Source organism: Sus scrofa, chromosome 16 (assembly GCF_000003025.6).
Source record: "Sus scrofa isolate TJ Tabasco breed Duroc chromosome 16, Sscrofa11.1, whole genome shotgun sequence".
In the NCBI taxonomy this organism is placed as follows: Eukaryota; Metazoa; Chordata; class Mammalia; order Artiodactyla; family Suidae; genus Sus; species Sus scrofa.
Window position 1 is genome coordinate 79,561,785 of NC_010458.4, and position 16,305 is coordinate 79,578,089.

General features: G+C 57.5%; 1 protein-coding gene across 5 annotated transcripts in view; it reads right to left on the reverse strand.

Moving 5' to 3' along the window:
• Positions 1 to 16,305, reverse strand: part of CEP72 (centrosomal protein 72) — a 32,217-nt gene that overhangs the window by 2,739 nt on the left and 13,173 nt on the right. For all 5 annotated transcript variants that reach the window (XM_021076670.1, XM_021076668.1, XM_021076666.1 and 2 more), the window contains 6 exons: positions 10,565 to 10,743; positions 8,715 to 8,873; positions 6,813 to 7,081; positions 5,010 to 5,148; positions 3,846 to 4,042; positions 290 to 416 (listed from right to left, as the gene is read on the reverse strand). In XM_021076670.1, coding sequence (XP_020932329.1) covers positions 290 to 416; positions 3,846 to 4,042; positions 5,010 to 5,148; positions 6,813 to 7,081; positions 8,715 to 8,873; positions 10,565 to 10,743 — 1,070 coding nt within the window. The remainder of the gene's footprint in view (positions 1 to 289; positions 417 to 3,845; positions 4,043 to 5,009; positions 5,149 to 6,812; positions 7,082 to 8,714; positions 8,874 to 10,564; positions 10,744 to 16,305) is intronic.

The following is a 16,305-nucleotide window of genomic DNA, read 5'->3' on the forward strand; positions in this document are numbered from 1 at the left end:
ATCCCTGGCGAGACTGAAGCCCCCGCAGGACCCACGTCACCCCAGAGCGGGCTGCTCCCCGAACTGAAATCCCAAGTCCACTCTCGCAAAATCGGCAGAACGTCATCCAGGATGGTGAAGAGAAGGAAAGAGGAAGGATCTGGGGCTGGAAGGCGCCGCGGCCAAGGAGACGGGTCCCCAGGGAGCAGGGGAGGGGGCCTCGGGCCAGAGCGGCCTGTCCTCTCATCACAGGGACGGGCCGACGCCGCAGCCCGCGGACAGGCCCACGCGCACACACGCACGCACGCACCAGTGATCTGCACGGTCAGCGCGGCTGGGGCCTCGGCGCCCCTCACGTCTTTCTTCACGCTGCACAGGAGGGACTTTAGGCTGCTGCTCTCGTCCAGAGATCTGTCTAGACGCTGCCGCAGGTAATCCTGCGGACAGAGCCACACGAGTGCAGACAAGTTGGACAAAACCTCCTGGAGTCCAGAGGCACGTGAATTCGGGGGCTGCGACGGTGGAACCAAAGGGAAAGGCAGGCATCCCGCTTCGTGGCACATCCCCCACCAGCAGGCAGCCCCAGGGCTGAGAGCGCGGAGGGAGGGGCTGCCTAACCCCACCTCCCCTGGGCAGGCCCCCTGGTCCCCAGAGCCTGGTGCCCCAACCCCTGCGGAGGAGCAGGAACAAGGGCTGGCCCCTCCAGGCCTGCTTCTCGGGCGGGAGCACAGATAGACCTCGGCATCTGTGCCCGGTGGCAGGTGGCCACCCTCTATCACAGGTCAGGGCTGTGGCCTCGGCTTCCTTCCTGTCCTTAGCATGAAGGTCACACCCAGGCGCTGATGGGACAGGAGGGTGGAGGGAAGGGGACATGGGCTGCCATCAGAGCCGGGGACACCACAGCCCTAGGACCCCTGGTAGCAGGGAGGCCATCCAAGCCACCTGCTGCCCGACTGTCCCACCGTCTGCCACAGGAACCCTGCAGGCATATCCCCAGCAGCAAGCAGGGGGCTCTGAACAGATCTCGTGGCTTCTGCCAGGGGAGTAGGCCTCCCAGCCTCAGGACGGCAGGACACCCCTCCTGCTCAGCAGAGGGCCAAACAGAATCCCCACGTCTCAGCTGCTCCTGTCCTGTGGCCCAAGGCCACCCTGGGGGACAGGGTCACTCTGAGCTCCCCCACGGCCACACTTCTGTGTGGGTGGCATTTGCACAAAGGCAGTACCTGGGGCCCATCTGTCTGGACTCAAATGGTCAGTGTACGGGCAAGGGTACCACCTACGCGCCTGTCCACACGCCCAAATCCACGGTCCCGTCCTCATCCTGACAGGCCTGCCTTGCCCGTGGGGATGGCAGGCCACAAGGTGACCTGCCCAGGCAGGGACAGCTGGCCTCCCCGGAGACAGAAGCCTTCTGCATGCAGGTTCCAAGGCTGCAGCCCTAACTCACTCTTTTCCTTTTTTGTTTCTTTTTTTTCCTGTCTTTTGAGGGCTGCACCCACAGCATGTGGAGGTTCCCAGGCTAGGGGTTGAATTGGAGCTAGGCCAGCCTACACCACAGCCACACGCGATACGAGCTGCGTCTGTGACCTACACCACAGCTCATGGCAACGCCAGGTCCTTAACCCACTGAGTGAGGCCAGAGATTGAACCTGCGTCCTCAGGGATGCTAGTCGGGGTCGTTTCCACTGCGCCGCAATGGGAGCTCCTGTCACTGGAACTTCTATAGGGACCCCATTCTGTCTGGAGGCCCCTTCAAGAAGCACGGACATGTTCCCAGGCACACGGGACAGCCTTCCACTCCGGTGACTCCAACTTCTTTTATCAATGGTTTATACTGTTCAGTGTCAAGATCTTTACCTTTCTTGGTTAAATTTATTTCCCGGCGTTTTATTCTTTTGGATGCTGCATGAATGGCAGTGTTTCCTTGGTGTCCTTCTCAGAACAATCGGTGATATAAAGAAGTAAGAATGCTTCCTGCCATGTCGACTTGGAAACCGGCCCTTCACCAGGTTTGTCTGCTCTCCTTTTCTCCTGCGGCGTCTTCAGTGTCTCCGCATCAATGACCACGTCATCGACAGAGAGATCCTCTCACTTCTTCACGACTGGGGTGCTTCGACCTTGTCTTGTCTGCCTGCTCTTGCTACGACAGCTGACCCCTGAACAACCTGGAGTGGGGGTGGGGGCGCCCACTCTGCTCCAGTTTAAAACCTGCGCAGAACTTACAGTCAGCTCTCCAGGCCTGCAGCTCCGCATCCGCGTACCGCAGCACCAGCTGGGACAGCCACGCGGAAGCCAGCGGTCCTCCGGGCCCGCCGTGCCGAGGAGCTGCAGGAGCGCACAGCCCTGCCTGGCCCTGGATGCTGGGGGCACGCTGGCCACGAGGAAAGCCGAGGGCTCTTCGTCAACGGCCTTTACTGCGTTGGGGACTTTTTTATACTGATTTTGAGTGGGTTTTCTTTTCTAATCGTGGGCACGTGTTGAACTTTGTCGGATGCTTTGCACCGACCGTGAGGTCTGTATCCTCCCGTGTTTAACGTGGCGCTGGTTTGTGCCCACTGAGCCGAGCTGGCACTCCAGGGGACAGTGCCCTTGGCGGTGGCGTATCATCTTTTTCATGTGTTGCCTTCGGCACACTTGTCTTGTGTTGGGGATCGTATCTCTCCACCCAGCAGGGATAGTGGCCTGCAGTCGTGTCTTGCGGTGTCTTCGGCTTTGGCATCAGGACAGTACTGGCTGTGGGAGAGGAGTCGGAAAGCATTCTCTCTCCCTCTGTTTTGTGGGAAACGTCTAGGAAGGTAAGTATCAGTTCTCTGCATGGTGGTGGAGTTCGGCCGTGAAACCGTCCGTTCCTGGCTCTTCTTTGGGAAGGGGTGGCTTACTAGCCAATCCGCTGTTGGCCTGCTGAGGTGTCAGCTCCCCCTGACACGGTCCTGGCAGCTGACGTCTCCGGGAGTTTATCCCTCTTCTAGGCTCTCCGACACGCTTGGGTACAACCACTCCTCGACCCTCTTATTTCTGCGGCTCCCACTGCGACATCTCCCTTTCACTTCGGATTCTGAGTCTCCTCTCAAACCTTAGTCTAAGGATTTGTTGATTTTTGTATATTTTCAAAACCCAGCTCAGTTTCGTTGATTTTTTTCTACTCTCTCTTTCTGCTCTGATCTTTATTATTTGTTTCCCTCTGCTTACTCTGAGTTTAGTCTCTTCTACTTTCTAGTTTCTCAGGTGTGAAGCTAGGTTGCTTGAGACCTTTTTTCCATCGCAGGACAGGCACTTACGAGTGATGGGCCCATGGTGGTCACGCAGGACAGGACGAGGCGACCTGCCAGGAAGGAGCGGGCTCACCGCGGAGGCCCTCTGGCTGCCCTTTGGCGCCACCTTGCGGCGGAGTTTCCCCCGGTGCAACAGGACCTCTTGGGTCCCATGCTGGGCTGATGCCCGCTGGATGGCAGGAGGGGCCCAGGGTCACCCAGCTGACAGGGACCTCTCTCCCCAGTGCTCTGGGGGCCTGAGCCAGGGAGACTGTGGTCACAGATACTCCGCCTCAAGCCCAGCCTCACCCTCTCTCGTCTCTCCCGCTTGGCCTCTCAGAGCAGATGACCCAGGAGAGCCAAGACTGGGACCTGTGGTGATGCTGCCACCCACAGTCGCTGTCACATGGGGTTGTGGAGCGGCAGGTAGGCAGCGCCTCTGAGGAACAGCTGGAGGCGCCAGGGGCAGGGAAAGCGTGGGGGGAGGGGGCTGGGTCCTAGAAGGGCGGGGGGGCGGCGGCAGGGGGGGCCCAGAGCTGTACCCGACAGCCGCGGGGGAAGCCACCCTCACTCTGCCCCTTGGGTGAGCAAAAGGAACAAACAGGAGGGGCTCACCATCTCCTTCCGAGTGCTGCCAAGTTCCAGCACCACCTCGCTCAGCTTCGCACCGCACTGCCGCTGCAGCTCACCCAGGTGACTGTGCAAAGACTTATTCTCCAGAGTCAGGTAGCCAATTTCTTCACTCACAGTGGTTGAACTGTCCTGAGCAGCTGTAACTTCTTGAAGAGATGACAAAATGTGTCGTGCCTGAGCTGGAAGAATCAAAAACAGCATTTACGTCGAAAGAAGGCGTGTAAACAAAACACACTCAGTGCATTTTGAGTAACATGGGCTACATGCCTCGAAAACAGGGACCGGCGTGGAGACTGGAAAGGGACACAGACACCACTGAAATGACCTCATCAGCCTCTTCAGCCCCAGCCCCGGGTGATGACCAGCAGGTGCAGAGCACCTGTTCTATCCGGAGAAAAGGGCGGCCCGGGAACAGCATGGCTGAGACGGTCTGTCTGAACGCTCTTCCCCAGCACCGCGCAGCCTGGCAGCTCCCCGACTGGGAAGGCAGACCAGTCCTGCTGCAGCCCTGGGAGGGTGTGGGTTTACAGGGGCTCCCGCTTCTCAGAGCACCCTGATTCCAGAAGGAGAAGCTGAGGGGCCGAGACTCGGAGCAGACACTCAGGAGGCTCTGGTGGGGCTGAGGTGACAGGTCCAGGCGGAGCCCAGGGTCTGCTAGAAAGGGGACAGCTGGCAGGTCCCTCCTTTCCTGGGACAGGTGAAGCTGCACCAGGCTGTAGAAGGTGGCCCTGGGGACGAAGCGTCTCCCTGTCCCACACCCTGGCTCTGGACGCAGGTCCCCCGTGTGCCCGAGCAGGCACCAGGCGGAAGCAACCCCAGGTCCCCTCTGGGAGGGTCTAGGCCGCAAGTCATTTGCAGCAAAACCTCAGTACGTCCAGGGCTCTGCACTCAGTCAGATGCTCTGAGGATCTGGAGCAGCAACTTCCTCAGGTCTGCAATCCCCACCGAAACCAGAGCAAGGACAAGCAAACACCCAGGGAGTGCCAGCAGGTGGGAGACAAGAGCCACGGCCGTGAGAAGTTCCCTGTGGCTGCTGCCTGGGAGGACCCAGAAGCAGGACTGTCCCTGCAGCGCAGGCACGGGGACCACAACCCAGCAGGGCACGAGCACCTGCATGCAGAGTGGGGCTGCTGGCCCTCGACTCACCCAGGAACAGCTCGTTGCCATGCAGCGATCTGCAGCCACTCCAGTACCTGTCCACCAGGTCAAGGAGAGCTTCCAGGAGCAGCCCCTCCAGGGCGGGCCTCTTGCCAGGCGCGACAGCAAAGGGCAGCCTGGGACACACCTGCACGGACACAATGCACGGCCTCGGCTGTTTCTGTCCCTGAAACCCAGGGGTTCAATGCCGCGCAAGGCTTCCAAAGCGGTCGGCTGCACACTGTGCTGGGGCCTCACCCCACCACTGGCACATGCATCGCCAACCTGCAGGGTGGCATGTGGGCATTGCTTCCCTGCGCCTGGCACATGTGGCCCCTGCACACGGGGAGGAACGGCTGAACTGCCTCCGAGTGTAACAGTGGGGGAGCCCGTCAGTGTCCAGAGACAGCGGTCCCGGGCCCTCCTGAACCGGCCCCAGCGACCCCGGGATGGAGGAGGAGACCCCTCTTGGCCTGAACAGTCACGGGAGCCCCACACGGCAGAGGCCGGGCCACAGTCAGGGCCTTCGGTGCTCTCTCCTTCCCTTCAGCCATTTCTCAGTGCTGCTACGAGACTACTGCAGACAAGGGCACAGCTCCTGCCCGCCTGCCCACCCGGGTGCCCGGGGGACACTTCCCAGGAGCTGGGATCCGGGGAGTAAACACCAGCGATGCCAGAGCTCGGCGTGGAGCCCTGCCTTCCCGGCAGGCTCCTCACTGCTACTTAACGAGTGAGGCTCTTTGCTTGACGACTGTCTGAGGGGAGCGTGGGAGCCCGGGGTGCCCTGAACTGGGCCGGCCCCTCCCTCCCAGAGGCACCCCAGGTGCACCGGTGGTCAGCGCGGTGACACAAACGCTGGCGGCTGGCGCCCCCAAAGCCAAGGGTGAGGGCCCTTAAGGGAGCATCTGGCACAAACACCCCCATCAGAAGCTGCACCTGGACGCTCGGCCCCAGGCACAGGTGACAGAGCTGAGGTCCCCAGGGCTTGACCCCGCTCCACCTGAAAGCCTGGGGTCATGCCCTCCCCAAGAGGGCAATCACCGCGAGGTCATGGCGCCCCAACCAGCAGTGCTCCTGCAAAGCCCCAGCCCGTGGTGGAAGGCCGGAGCTCCTGGGGCGCCTCTGCCCTGGGCGACATCCACCCAGGAACGGGAAGGCCAAGCACATGCCCAACTCAAGCAAAGCCCCGTGTGCCTCCCTCCCTCAGTCCAAAGACACTGAGAAGCCAGACAGCAGCCGGAGCAGCCGTGAAAGCAGAGCTCCGCCCCACGGCGAAGCTGCCACCACCCACGACAACCACTGCGGGCCAGGGCTGGCCCTGTAACTGCCAGCTTCCCTGATGCTGCCATTTCAGCTCAGGACCAGCCAACAACCACAGGGACAAGGTCCCCTCACCAAGATCACAGGACACACGGCTGGCTCCCCCTCGGCCTCCCCGGCCATGGCCCCCCTCCCACTTCGCCGGCCGCACGGGAGTGATGCGGCAGGGCCATCCCCCACCTCCCAAGCCCTGCCGGTGGCCTTGGCTCACGTCCACTACTTCGAAAGTGTCTCAGCCCCCACTGGCTCAGGGACAAGGGCAACCGTCATTGTCCACTCTGGGTGGCTCCGGGGGAGCACTTCCCGCCTAGCCAGGAGGCCCTGTGAGCCAGCACCGCCGCTGGAAGGATGCCCCCTCCAGGACAGGTGACAGCACCAGGGAGATGCTTGTCTAAGAGCCGTGGTCACCCGGGGTCACAGTTGGTGTCGGGAACGGAAGACGAGGCCTGACCACAGATAGCAGCCCCTGGACCCCCCCTCCACCAGGCTCACCTCGCTCTCGCTGGGGGGCCTCTGCGGCTCGGGCACCAAGGCCGCTGAGTGGGACACGGTGCTCTGGCTCCAGCCCCCCGAGCCATTCCTCCGGCCCAGGCCCTCCCCCAGGCAGCTCAGACTCTCCTGGTCCGCAGGCGTCTGGAAGCTCCCGCCTGGCATTCTTCGCTTCCTGAACTTTTCGGGAGCAGGCAAGGGATCCAGGGCCTTCTGTGTCGACAGACTTGACTTCTGAGAAGAGGAAGCCGAGTCCTCACTGTCTGTGGCCTCTGTAACGGAGAAGGGGCACAGCCCTCACCACCAGGCGCCCTGGGCTCAGGGACCAGCACTGCAGGCTAAGCAGCTGTGGGAGACCCACCCAAGAGGTCAAGTAATGACTTTAACAAATGACCTGACCTGGATTCCCGTGGGGGCGCAGCGGAAACAAATCCAATTAGGAACCATGAGGTTGCAGGTTCGATCCCTGGCCTCGCTCAGTGGGTTAAGGATTCGGCACTGCCGCGAGCTGTGGTGTAGGTCACAGACGTGGCTTGGATGCCACGTTGCTATGGCTGTGGTGTAGACTGGCGGCTGCAGCTCCAATTAGACCCCTAGCCTGGGAACCTCCATCTGCCGCAGGTGCGGCCCTAAAAAGAAGAAAAGACAAAAACAAATGACCTGACCGACTACTCGGGCTAGCTCGGCAAACTATGCACCTAAGTGGAGTCAAGTGAGTGGCACCTAGAATCTGGAAGTTACACTGGACGTAAGGGTTTGTTCCCAAGACCCCCCCTCCCTGGTGCAGATCCACCTCCTGGAAGCCCCGCCCTGGCTGGCTGCGGACCAGGGGCCCCCTTCCAAAGCAGGCCCTGGGCCTCCTGCACGTGGACTCTGCAGACCCCGGCTCAGATCTGCCCCCCAAGGCTGCCCTCGGGCCAGGCCCCCCTCAGGGCTCGCGCCGGGTCGGGTCCTGCAGCCCCGGGTCTTGTGAGCACCGTCACACCCTGGCTCCCCCAGCAACCCTGGGCGGGGCTGCTGGTGACCTGCGTGATGCCGCCACTGTCGTCTGGCTGCCTGGGTCAGAGACCACCTGGACACCAACCCCCACAGCTCTGTGTCCCTCACCACGTCACCAAGTGCCCTGAGCCAGCGCCAGCAGGGCCAGGCCACCTCTGCCCTCTGCTGGCACTGGTCTGCGCTATCTGTGCAGACAAGCCATGTGCACACCGGTCACTCTATGCCGCTCCTGCCCCCACCCTGCTCACGGCAGCCACACGAGGCTGCGCCATCTCACCCTGACCAGCGACCTGTGCGCTGCCTTCCTCCACCTGCAGCCCCATGGCCTCCGCGTGAGCCCACCCCCACCCCCACAGAAGTACGGGCTGAAGGTTCAAAGCCCTGCAGGCCACAGGAGATGGGAAAACCGAGACTGTCCCCGTTACAGGCGTCTGGAGACACACCGGACAGAATCCCAGACTGGGCACACACACCTGCAGCCGTGTCCATCTGTGTAGGGACACCCGTGAGTGAAGCCTCGAGGCCACGGCCACGGTGCAGCAGCCACAGGACATGCGGGGCGGCCACCACCATGACCCGCCCGCTCCCAAGCCCCGAGAGCCTGCCGGCCGAGCTTGGGAAGGGCCAGGTGCGCCCACGCCGGACGCTCCTGATGCTTCCCACACGTGGGCAGACCACGCGCCCAACTCACTCACTTCACTCCCCTCGTCTCCAGTGTTTAAATGAACCTACTGTCACACCCTGGGCCTACGTGTGCAGAAGAAGCCGTGTGTGTGAGTGAAAAGCACCTAAACCGGGGACAGCTCCAACGTCAGCTGCCTCGTGCAGCAGCTGCTTCCTAAGGCCCCGAGAGCCTCCCACACCCGCTCGAGAAGGGGGGAGCGGCCGCCCAGAGGCTGGGCTCACCTGGGGACGCGGGGAGGCAGCGGGGAGGGCGCAGGTCCCACAGCCTGGGCCCCGCACCGCCCGTCCTGGGCAGGGGGCTCCGCCTCTTCTCGGGGCCCTTCCTCAGGGAGTCCCCGCACTGCTGCTGCACCAACCGAGGGCTCGACACATGCTGCGACTCTGCGGCATTAAAACATTGACAAGTTCAGTTCCGTTCCCTCAGGCTCTGACCGCCTGGGGCAGGTCAAGAAGGCCGAGGGGCTGCAGAGCCCCAGCCCGGCCCGAAGCGACCCGCCGCCAGCGCCGCCTCCCCCACCCCCGCCAGCCTGACCCAGCCCGACTCAGGGGCGGCTGCTCGGCCAAGGAATCGAGGCAAGAGCCCCTGGTCAGGAGAGCCGAGGCTCCGGCCACTGAATTGACAAGCGAGGAAAAAGCCCGTCTTTTCTACAAATGGCAGTGACACAGCTGGGTCTCTGTGGGGGGGCAGATGGCCAACCTGACCCCCGTCTCACGCCACCCCCATAAATCCCTCGGGACTGCACCATAAACACCGACCCACGGGACGTCAGGTCTGTGGGCGGAGGAGCTCAGGCGCACAGGGCAGCGCGCCCGAAAGCAGGCCCCAGGAAGGCGCAGACCACGGCAGGGACCTCACCGAAGGAAAACGCCTCCTGGAAGCACTGTTTAAAAAGAAAAGCAAGCGTTCCTGGGAGTTCCCGTTGTGGCGCAGTGGTTAACGAATCCAACGAGGAACCGTGAGGTTGCGGGTTCGACCCCTGCCCTTGCTCAGCGGGTTACGGACCCGGCGTTGCCGTGAGCTGTGGTGTAGGCTGCTCGGATCCCGCGTTGCTGTGGCTCTGGCCTAGGCCGGTGGCCACAGCTCCGATTCGACCCCTAGCCTGGGAACCTCCATATGCCGCGGGAGCGGCCCAAGAAAAGCAAGCGTTCCCGCCGTGGTGCAGCGGGCTAAGAAACCAACTGCAGTGGTTCAGGTCGCTGCAGAGGTACGGGTTTGATCCCTGGCCTGGCGCAGTGGGTCGAAGGATCCGGCACTGTCACAGCTGCGGCTCGGATTCAGTCCCTGACTCAGGAACTTCCATGTGCCACAGGGGCAGCCCCCAAATACACAATAACGATAATAATACAAAAACATGCAAAGCAGGCCACAGGACAAGCAAATGTGCAGAACTCACATCTGAGGAAAACACCGCGGGAAGTCTTCCGACTCAGCAGCAAGGAGAGAAAAGGGGAGGGAGCCGACGGGAACACAAGCATCACACAGTGAGCACATGACAAGGCTGTCGTCCCTTGTCTCGGGAAATGCTACCTAAAACCACCGGGAGAAACCCACACTCCCAGGACACCAGCCAGCCCGCGACGGACATGCTCCAGGGAGGCCTCAGCCGCTGCGTCTTCATGAAAAGCCGCAGGAACCCACACCCGAGCAGCAGCAACAGAGCTGCAGATCACACACGAGGCCTGGAGGAAGCGTCCCAGCAACGGCCGGCCGGGAAGCCCTTCAGGCACAGGGCCTGGGCCCAGAGGGCAGCCCGAGCCGCAAGGGGACTCGGGAGGGGCGGGCGGGCCGTTCCCCCTCGTCTGCTCCGGCACCACGTGCCCCCCCCACCAACCCCCCAGAGCCGGGTTGCGGAGGGACACGTGCGAACAGCCCCACACTCGCCCCGCGCTGACGTCTTCTCTGTTCCCACGGTCCCAACTGCTGACAAGTGTAAGTGCACACAGACCTCATCACGACCCTCCACTTAAAGGTCAGTCCTCTAAAAAGGGTGCCTGTGCACCCTGAAGCCAGCGATGCCAACCCCCCAGAACGTGCTGGACCGGCCAGCCCTCCAGCGGGAGGAGCAGCCTACCGTGGGAGCTCTGGACGCTGGCCTCCGGCTCCCTCTGGCTGGAGCTCATGCTGCCAGGGGGGTTGCTCAGGTCCCACTCGCACTCGGCGATGAGGTTCAGGACCGCCTCGTCGTCTGCATCCATCACCAAGCACTTCTTGGCTGAGGGGTCAGGACCCTTGGCCCTGGAGGGGCACCGCCTGCAAAGACAAGCAAACCTGTGCTAGCGCCCCAGCCCGCACGGGCCCCAGGAGGCCGACTCTGCACAGCCAGCAGGGCCACCAGAGAAACGGGGCAGGGCCTGGTGGGGCTGGGCCCGAGCTTTCTGAGTGGCCCACTGTCTTGTTTGAGGGAAAATACACCTCAGCCTCCAGGACCTTCCCTGGGCTCCAAGGGCAGCGGCTGGCCAGGGAAGGGAGGAGCAGAGTCCTGATTCCTCCTCAAGGAATATACATGGCAATGTCTTTGAGCCTTTCTGCAGAACTAAAACCGCCAACGAATGGAAGACATTAACTCCTCGACGAAGCATCCGTCTTGCCGGAAAGAAGGAGGACCACCAGAACCAGTCCCAGGACCACGAAACACCAGCTCTAAAGAAGAATGCAAGCTTGCATCTATCCTGATCCTTATCTGCAGCCCTATTTCCCACTCCCACACCATCGAACCACTTCTTAATCTCTCCCAAAGGAGGGCACAGTCTTCAGGGCATTACTCTGCTGTGGCCTCCTTTGCCTGGCAAAGCATTAAGGCTCTTTTTTCTCCTTGCCCCAAAACTGTCTCCAGTACTGGACAGAGGCCGAGCTTGGGCGACACAAGGTCTCTGCGGAGGAGGAGGAGCCAGAGGCTCTGCCACGGTGAGGTCGGCACAGACTCAGCAGGGACCCCGTCACCCACCAGGATCTGTTCAAGGATGGATGCTGCAGGCGGCGTCTCCATCCTGCCAGCCTCTTGCATGTCCCCAACGTGACACACGTGGCCAAGAAAGTTCAAGGACGCACTGCATCAAATTTCTATTTTCACATGAAGTAAAAGTATTTCCCTAACGACTGAAATGTGAGGCGTTTTAGAAGAGAGTGAATGCACGCATGCAGAGGGGACCCCACTGCCGACAAAGGCAGCTGAGAAACCACTCTTCAAAACGGCACTCAATCACATACCGAGAGCAGTGATCGCACGGCACCTGATCATACTTGGAGAGGTCAAGAGCACTGCCTGTTGTCCACTCATAAAAATCTTCCAGATCCCTGCAGACAGAAGGTGACTGCCCACAGAAACCTGACAGTGGACACATGCAGCTTCTCTGGGTCACCACTGTCCCTTGTGGATAATAAGGACATTGGACCAGATCATCTAAACTCTGTGGTAACTGAGCTTTGCGATTATCAAGAACAGATAAGCTATAGAGCACTGCTGCATCAAATTAAAGACGACATAAATAAATACATGGACACACAAAAAATGAAACATACACCCAAATGAGAAAACCAGGAGGAGGGAGACGGGAGCTGAAGAAATATTCAACGACTTCCAACTCATCACAGAACCAGGAAGCTCAGAGAACAGCGGTACAATAAATGCCCCAAAGATTACAACAAGGAATATGTTCAGACAGGAGAAAACCTGAGGCAAGGAAAGAAAATCTTGACATAAGCCAGAGGGGAAAACTCCAGTTATGGAAGAGTAAGAATCACATCTGACTTCTCCTAAGAAACCATGCAAAAAAAAAAGAGTGGAGTGAAATATTTACTGTCAAGACAAAAAAACCTACCAACTAGAATTCTGTACCCTGCAAAATTATCCTTCGACAGTGAAGGAGAAATAAAGGCTTTCTCAGATAAAAACTGAGGGACCCTGTTACCAGGAGCTCTACCTCCTAAGAAGCATTAAAAGAAGTTCTTTAGAGAGAAGGAGTAAGTAAAGGCGGAATAAACCTTCTACTTTTCTGACCTGATCTATCAGACAACAGTTTGGTTGAAGTAACAGCAACAATGCAGTCACGCATGTTCACGTATCATATGCAGGACAGAAGCGTAGGTATAAATGGAACCATGGACAGAAGTGACACAAGGGGCGGGAGGAAGAAGTAGGAATATTTCGTCATTATAGGGGACCTACGCTATTTGCGAAGCGGACAGTGTATGGATGTGGTTTGGGACCCCCTGTTTAGGGGCGGACCTCCAAGGCCCTGTGGGTTCAGTTCCAGACCACACAATGAAGTGGGTCACGTGATTTTCTTGGTTTCCCAGTGCATCTAAAAGTTGTATTTACACTATACTGTAGTCTGTTCAGTGACCAATAGCATTATGGTACAAAAACAATGTACATACCTTAATTTAAAAATATTTTATTGCTAGAAAATGCTAACTATCATCTCAGCCTTCAGCAGATCACAGGAGCAACATCAGAGATCACTGGTCACAGACCACCATCACAAATAAAAAAGCTGAGAAAGTTTGAAATGTTGCAAGAATTACCGAAATGTGACAGAGAGCCATGGAGTGAGCATACAGAGACATGAAGGGAGCAAATGCTATTGGAAAAACGACACCAGTGGACTTGCTCAGTGCAGGCTGGCCACAAACCTTCACTCTGTTAAAAACAAACAAACAAACAAACAAACACTATCTGTTAACACAATAAAGCAAAATGCACTAAAACAAGGCCTGCCTGTACCATGTACTATAGAGCAACCACTCAGAAAAGAAAAGTGTAACTGATATAAGGAGAGAAAATGAAATCCTAAAATGCTCGTGTAAAACCACAAAAGGAAGAAAGAGAGCAGGAGACAAGAAAAGGAGCAAAGAACAAGCGCATCAGGCATAAAGAGCCACACAGCAGCCACTGACCCAAACGCATCAGCGATCACTCCCCACATCAACTGTCTAAGTGGGCCTGGAGGAGGGCAGACCATCAGCCAGACCCGACTACATGGCGCCTGAAGAACCCACTTTAAACACAAAGACACGTAGGTTCAAAGCGACACGGAGAAAACCAGGCCGTGCTGACCCTAATCCAAGGGGAGCGGAAGCAGCTCTATGACCCCCGGACGGGGCTGGCTCCAGAGCGCTGGGATTAGGAGACGCCCCCTGACGACCAAGGGCCAGTTCCCGGAGGAGACCCAGCACCCACGACGTGCACGCGAACTGGCGAAGAGATGGACGGATCCACTTCAACGCCCCACGAGAAAGGGGTAGACTTGGCAGGCAGAGGTCGCTAAAGACACACCGAACTCAACACCCTCTGTCGCCTGGATGAAGTGACATCTGCAGACCACCTCACCCAACAATGGCAGGGCACAATTCTTTCCTAGCTCACAGGGAACACTCGCCAAGACAGACCACATTCTGGGACATAAAACATACCTTTCCAAACTTAAAGGAGCAGAACTCACACAGTATCTGCCCTTAGGACACAATGGAATTAGATTAGTAATAAAATAAGCTACAGAAAAATAACTAGTAAATCTCAAAAAAACTTGGAGATTAAACAACATATTTCCAAATAACATGGGTCAAAGAAATATTCTGAACTAAAATATTTCAAAATAAAAATATTATGAACCAAATGAAAAAGAAAACATACCTTATTAAAACTTGAGATGCAGAGAAGGGAATTTATACCATTGATGGTTTATATCACAACACAGTAAGATCTAAAATCAATAATCTAAGCTTCTACTTTAGGAAACTAAGAAAATCACAAATCCAAGGCAGGAAGAAGAAAAGAAACAATAAAAATACAGCAGAAATCAATGAAACTGAAACAGGAAAAGAATCAACAATCCAAAAGCTAATTCTTTAAAAAGGTCAATAAGGGAGTTCCCTGGTGGCTTGGCACGTTATGGACTTGGTGTTGTCACTGCCGTGACGCGGGTTGCTGCTGTGGACAGGTCTGATCCCTGGTTCTGAAACTTCCATATGCTGCGAGTGTAACCAAAAAAAAAAAAAAGAAAGATGAATAAAATTGAAAAACCTCTGTGCCAGGTTAACCAAGAAAAAAAAGACAGAAATGAGTAATACGGGAGTTGAAAGGAGAAGCACCACTCAAGGTCCCACAGGCGTCAAGAGGGGGCACTGTGCCACCCTATGCCGCAAATAAGATCTCCCAGATGGAACGGAAGGCTTCCTGGAAAGACACGGTCTACCAAAACCCCCACCAGGAGAAACGGATAATCTGAACAGACTTGTATTTATTACAGACCTGAGTCAATTATTAAGAGCGTCCTGAAGCACCAGGTCTGGCTGAGGGCCCCAGTGAGCTCTATCAAACATTTTTTTTTTTCTTTTTTTGTCTCTTGTCCTTTTAGGGCTGCACCTGTGGCATAAGGAGGTTCCCAGGCTAGGAGTCAAATTGGAGCTGTAGCCGCCGGCCTACGCCACAGCCACAGCAACGCCAGACCCAAGCCACATCTGTGACCTACACCACAGCTCACAGCAATGCTGGATCCTTAATCCCCTGAGCGAGGCCAGGGATCGAACCCGCGACCTCATGGTTCCTAGTCGGATTCGTTTCCACTGCGTCACGATGGGAACTCCTCTATCAAACTTTAAGAAAGAGATTATACCAATTCTCCATAATCTTTTCTAGAAGGCAGAAGCAGAGGGAATACACCCTAACTCATTCCATGAGGCCAGCATGCCCTTGATATCAGAACCAGCCAAGACAGTGTAAGGAAACTACAAACCAGTATCTCCCGTGACTGGCTGGAGAAATCCTCAACAGGGTGTCCGTACGTTGAGTCTGCAACACATGAGGGAAAGCTACACCACCAAGCAGGCCCTGTGCCAGGTGTGCGTGGCTGGCTCAACGTTTGAAAGATGTAATCCGCCACATCAGCAGGTTAAGGAAAAGTCGTGTGACTACATCAGCAGATGCGGAAAAAGCATGTGACGATATCCAATACCCACTCATGACCGAGGTGGTGAGTCAACTAGGAACCAAAGGGAACCACCTCCACTTGATAAAGAACACCCACGGACCCCACAACGCACAGCATACTTGGCGGTGAGAAACCAGCTGCTACCCTGCTGAGATCAGGGACGAGGCACGGACGTCCCTCCGCCCCACACCGGAAGTCCCAGCTAAGGCAACAGGACAGGAAAGGAAACAAAAGGTATACAGGTTGGGAAGGCAAATGACATTCCATCTATTGCAGAAAATCCCAAAGAACCAACCCAAACAAACACACAAACAAAAACTCCTGGGACTAGTCAGTGATTACACCAAGACTGCAAAATTGAAGAAGCATGGGTCGCACTGTGCAAGCCCCAGGCCCCCCAGCTCAGAATGTGACCTGGCTCAGAAACGGTCTTCAGAGAGGTCACCGAGTCTAGAGGAGGCCACGATGGGGCGCCACAAGCAATGAGACAGGTGTCCTTTCAAAGAGGGGGATTTGGGACACAGGACAGACGTGCACGATGGCGAGCTCTCTGAGGACCGGGCAGGGGACGAGAAGGACTGGAAGGAGGCCAGAAGCCAAGGCACCCCGACGATCGCCAGCAAAACCAGGAGCTGGGGTCATGGCAGGGAGGCTCTCAGAAACTCCAGAAGGCAGGGACCCTGCCAACACCTTGACTTCGGACTTGCGGCCTCACGAACGCTACGTCAGTAAGGTCTGCTATTCTAAGCCCCCCTGCCCGTGGCACTTTGTCGCTGTCAGCCGGGTGCACGTCAAATGCTCTCTTCCACGCCCGCCACGGACAACTGGAATTTGAAATTAAAACACAATACACCTTACCTTAGTCTCAAAAACCCCAACACGC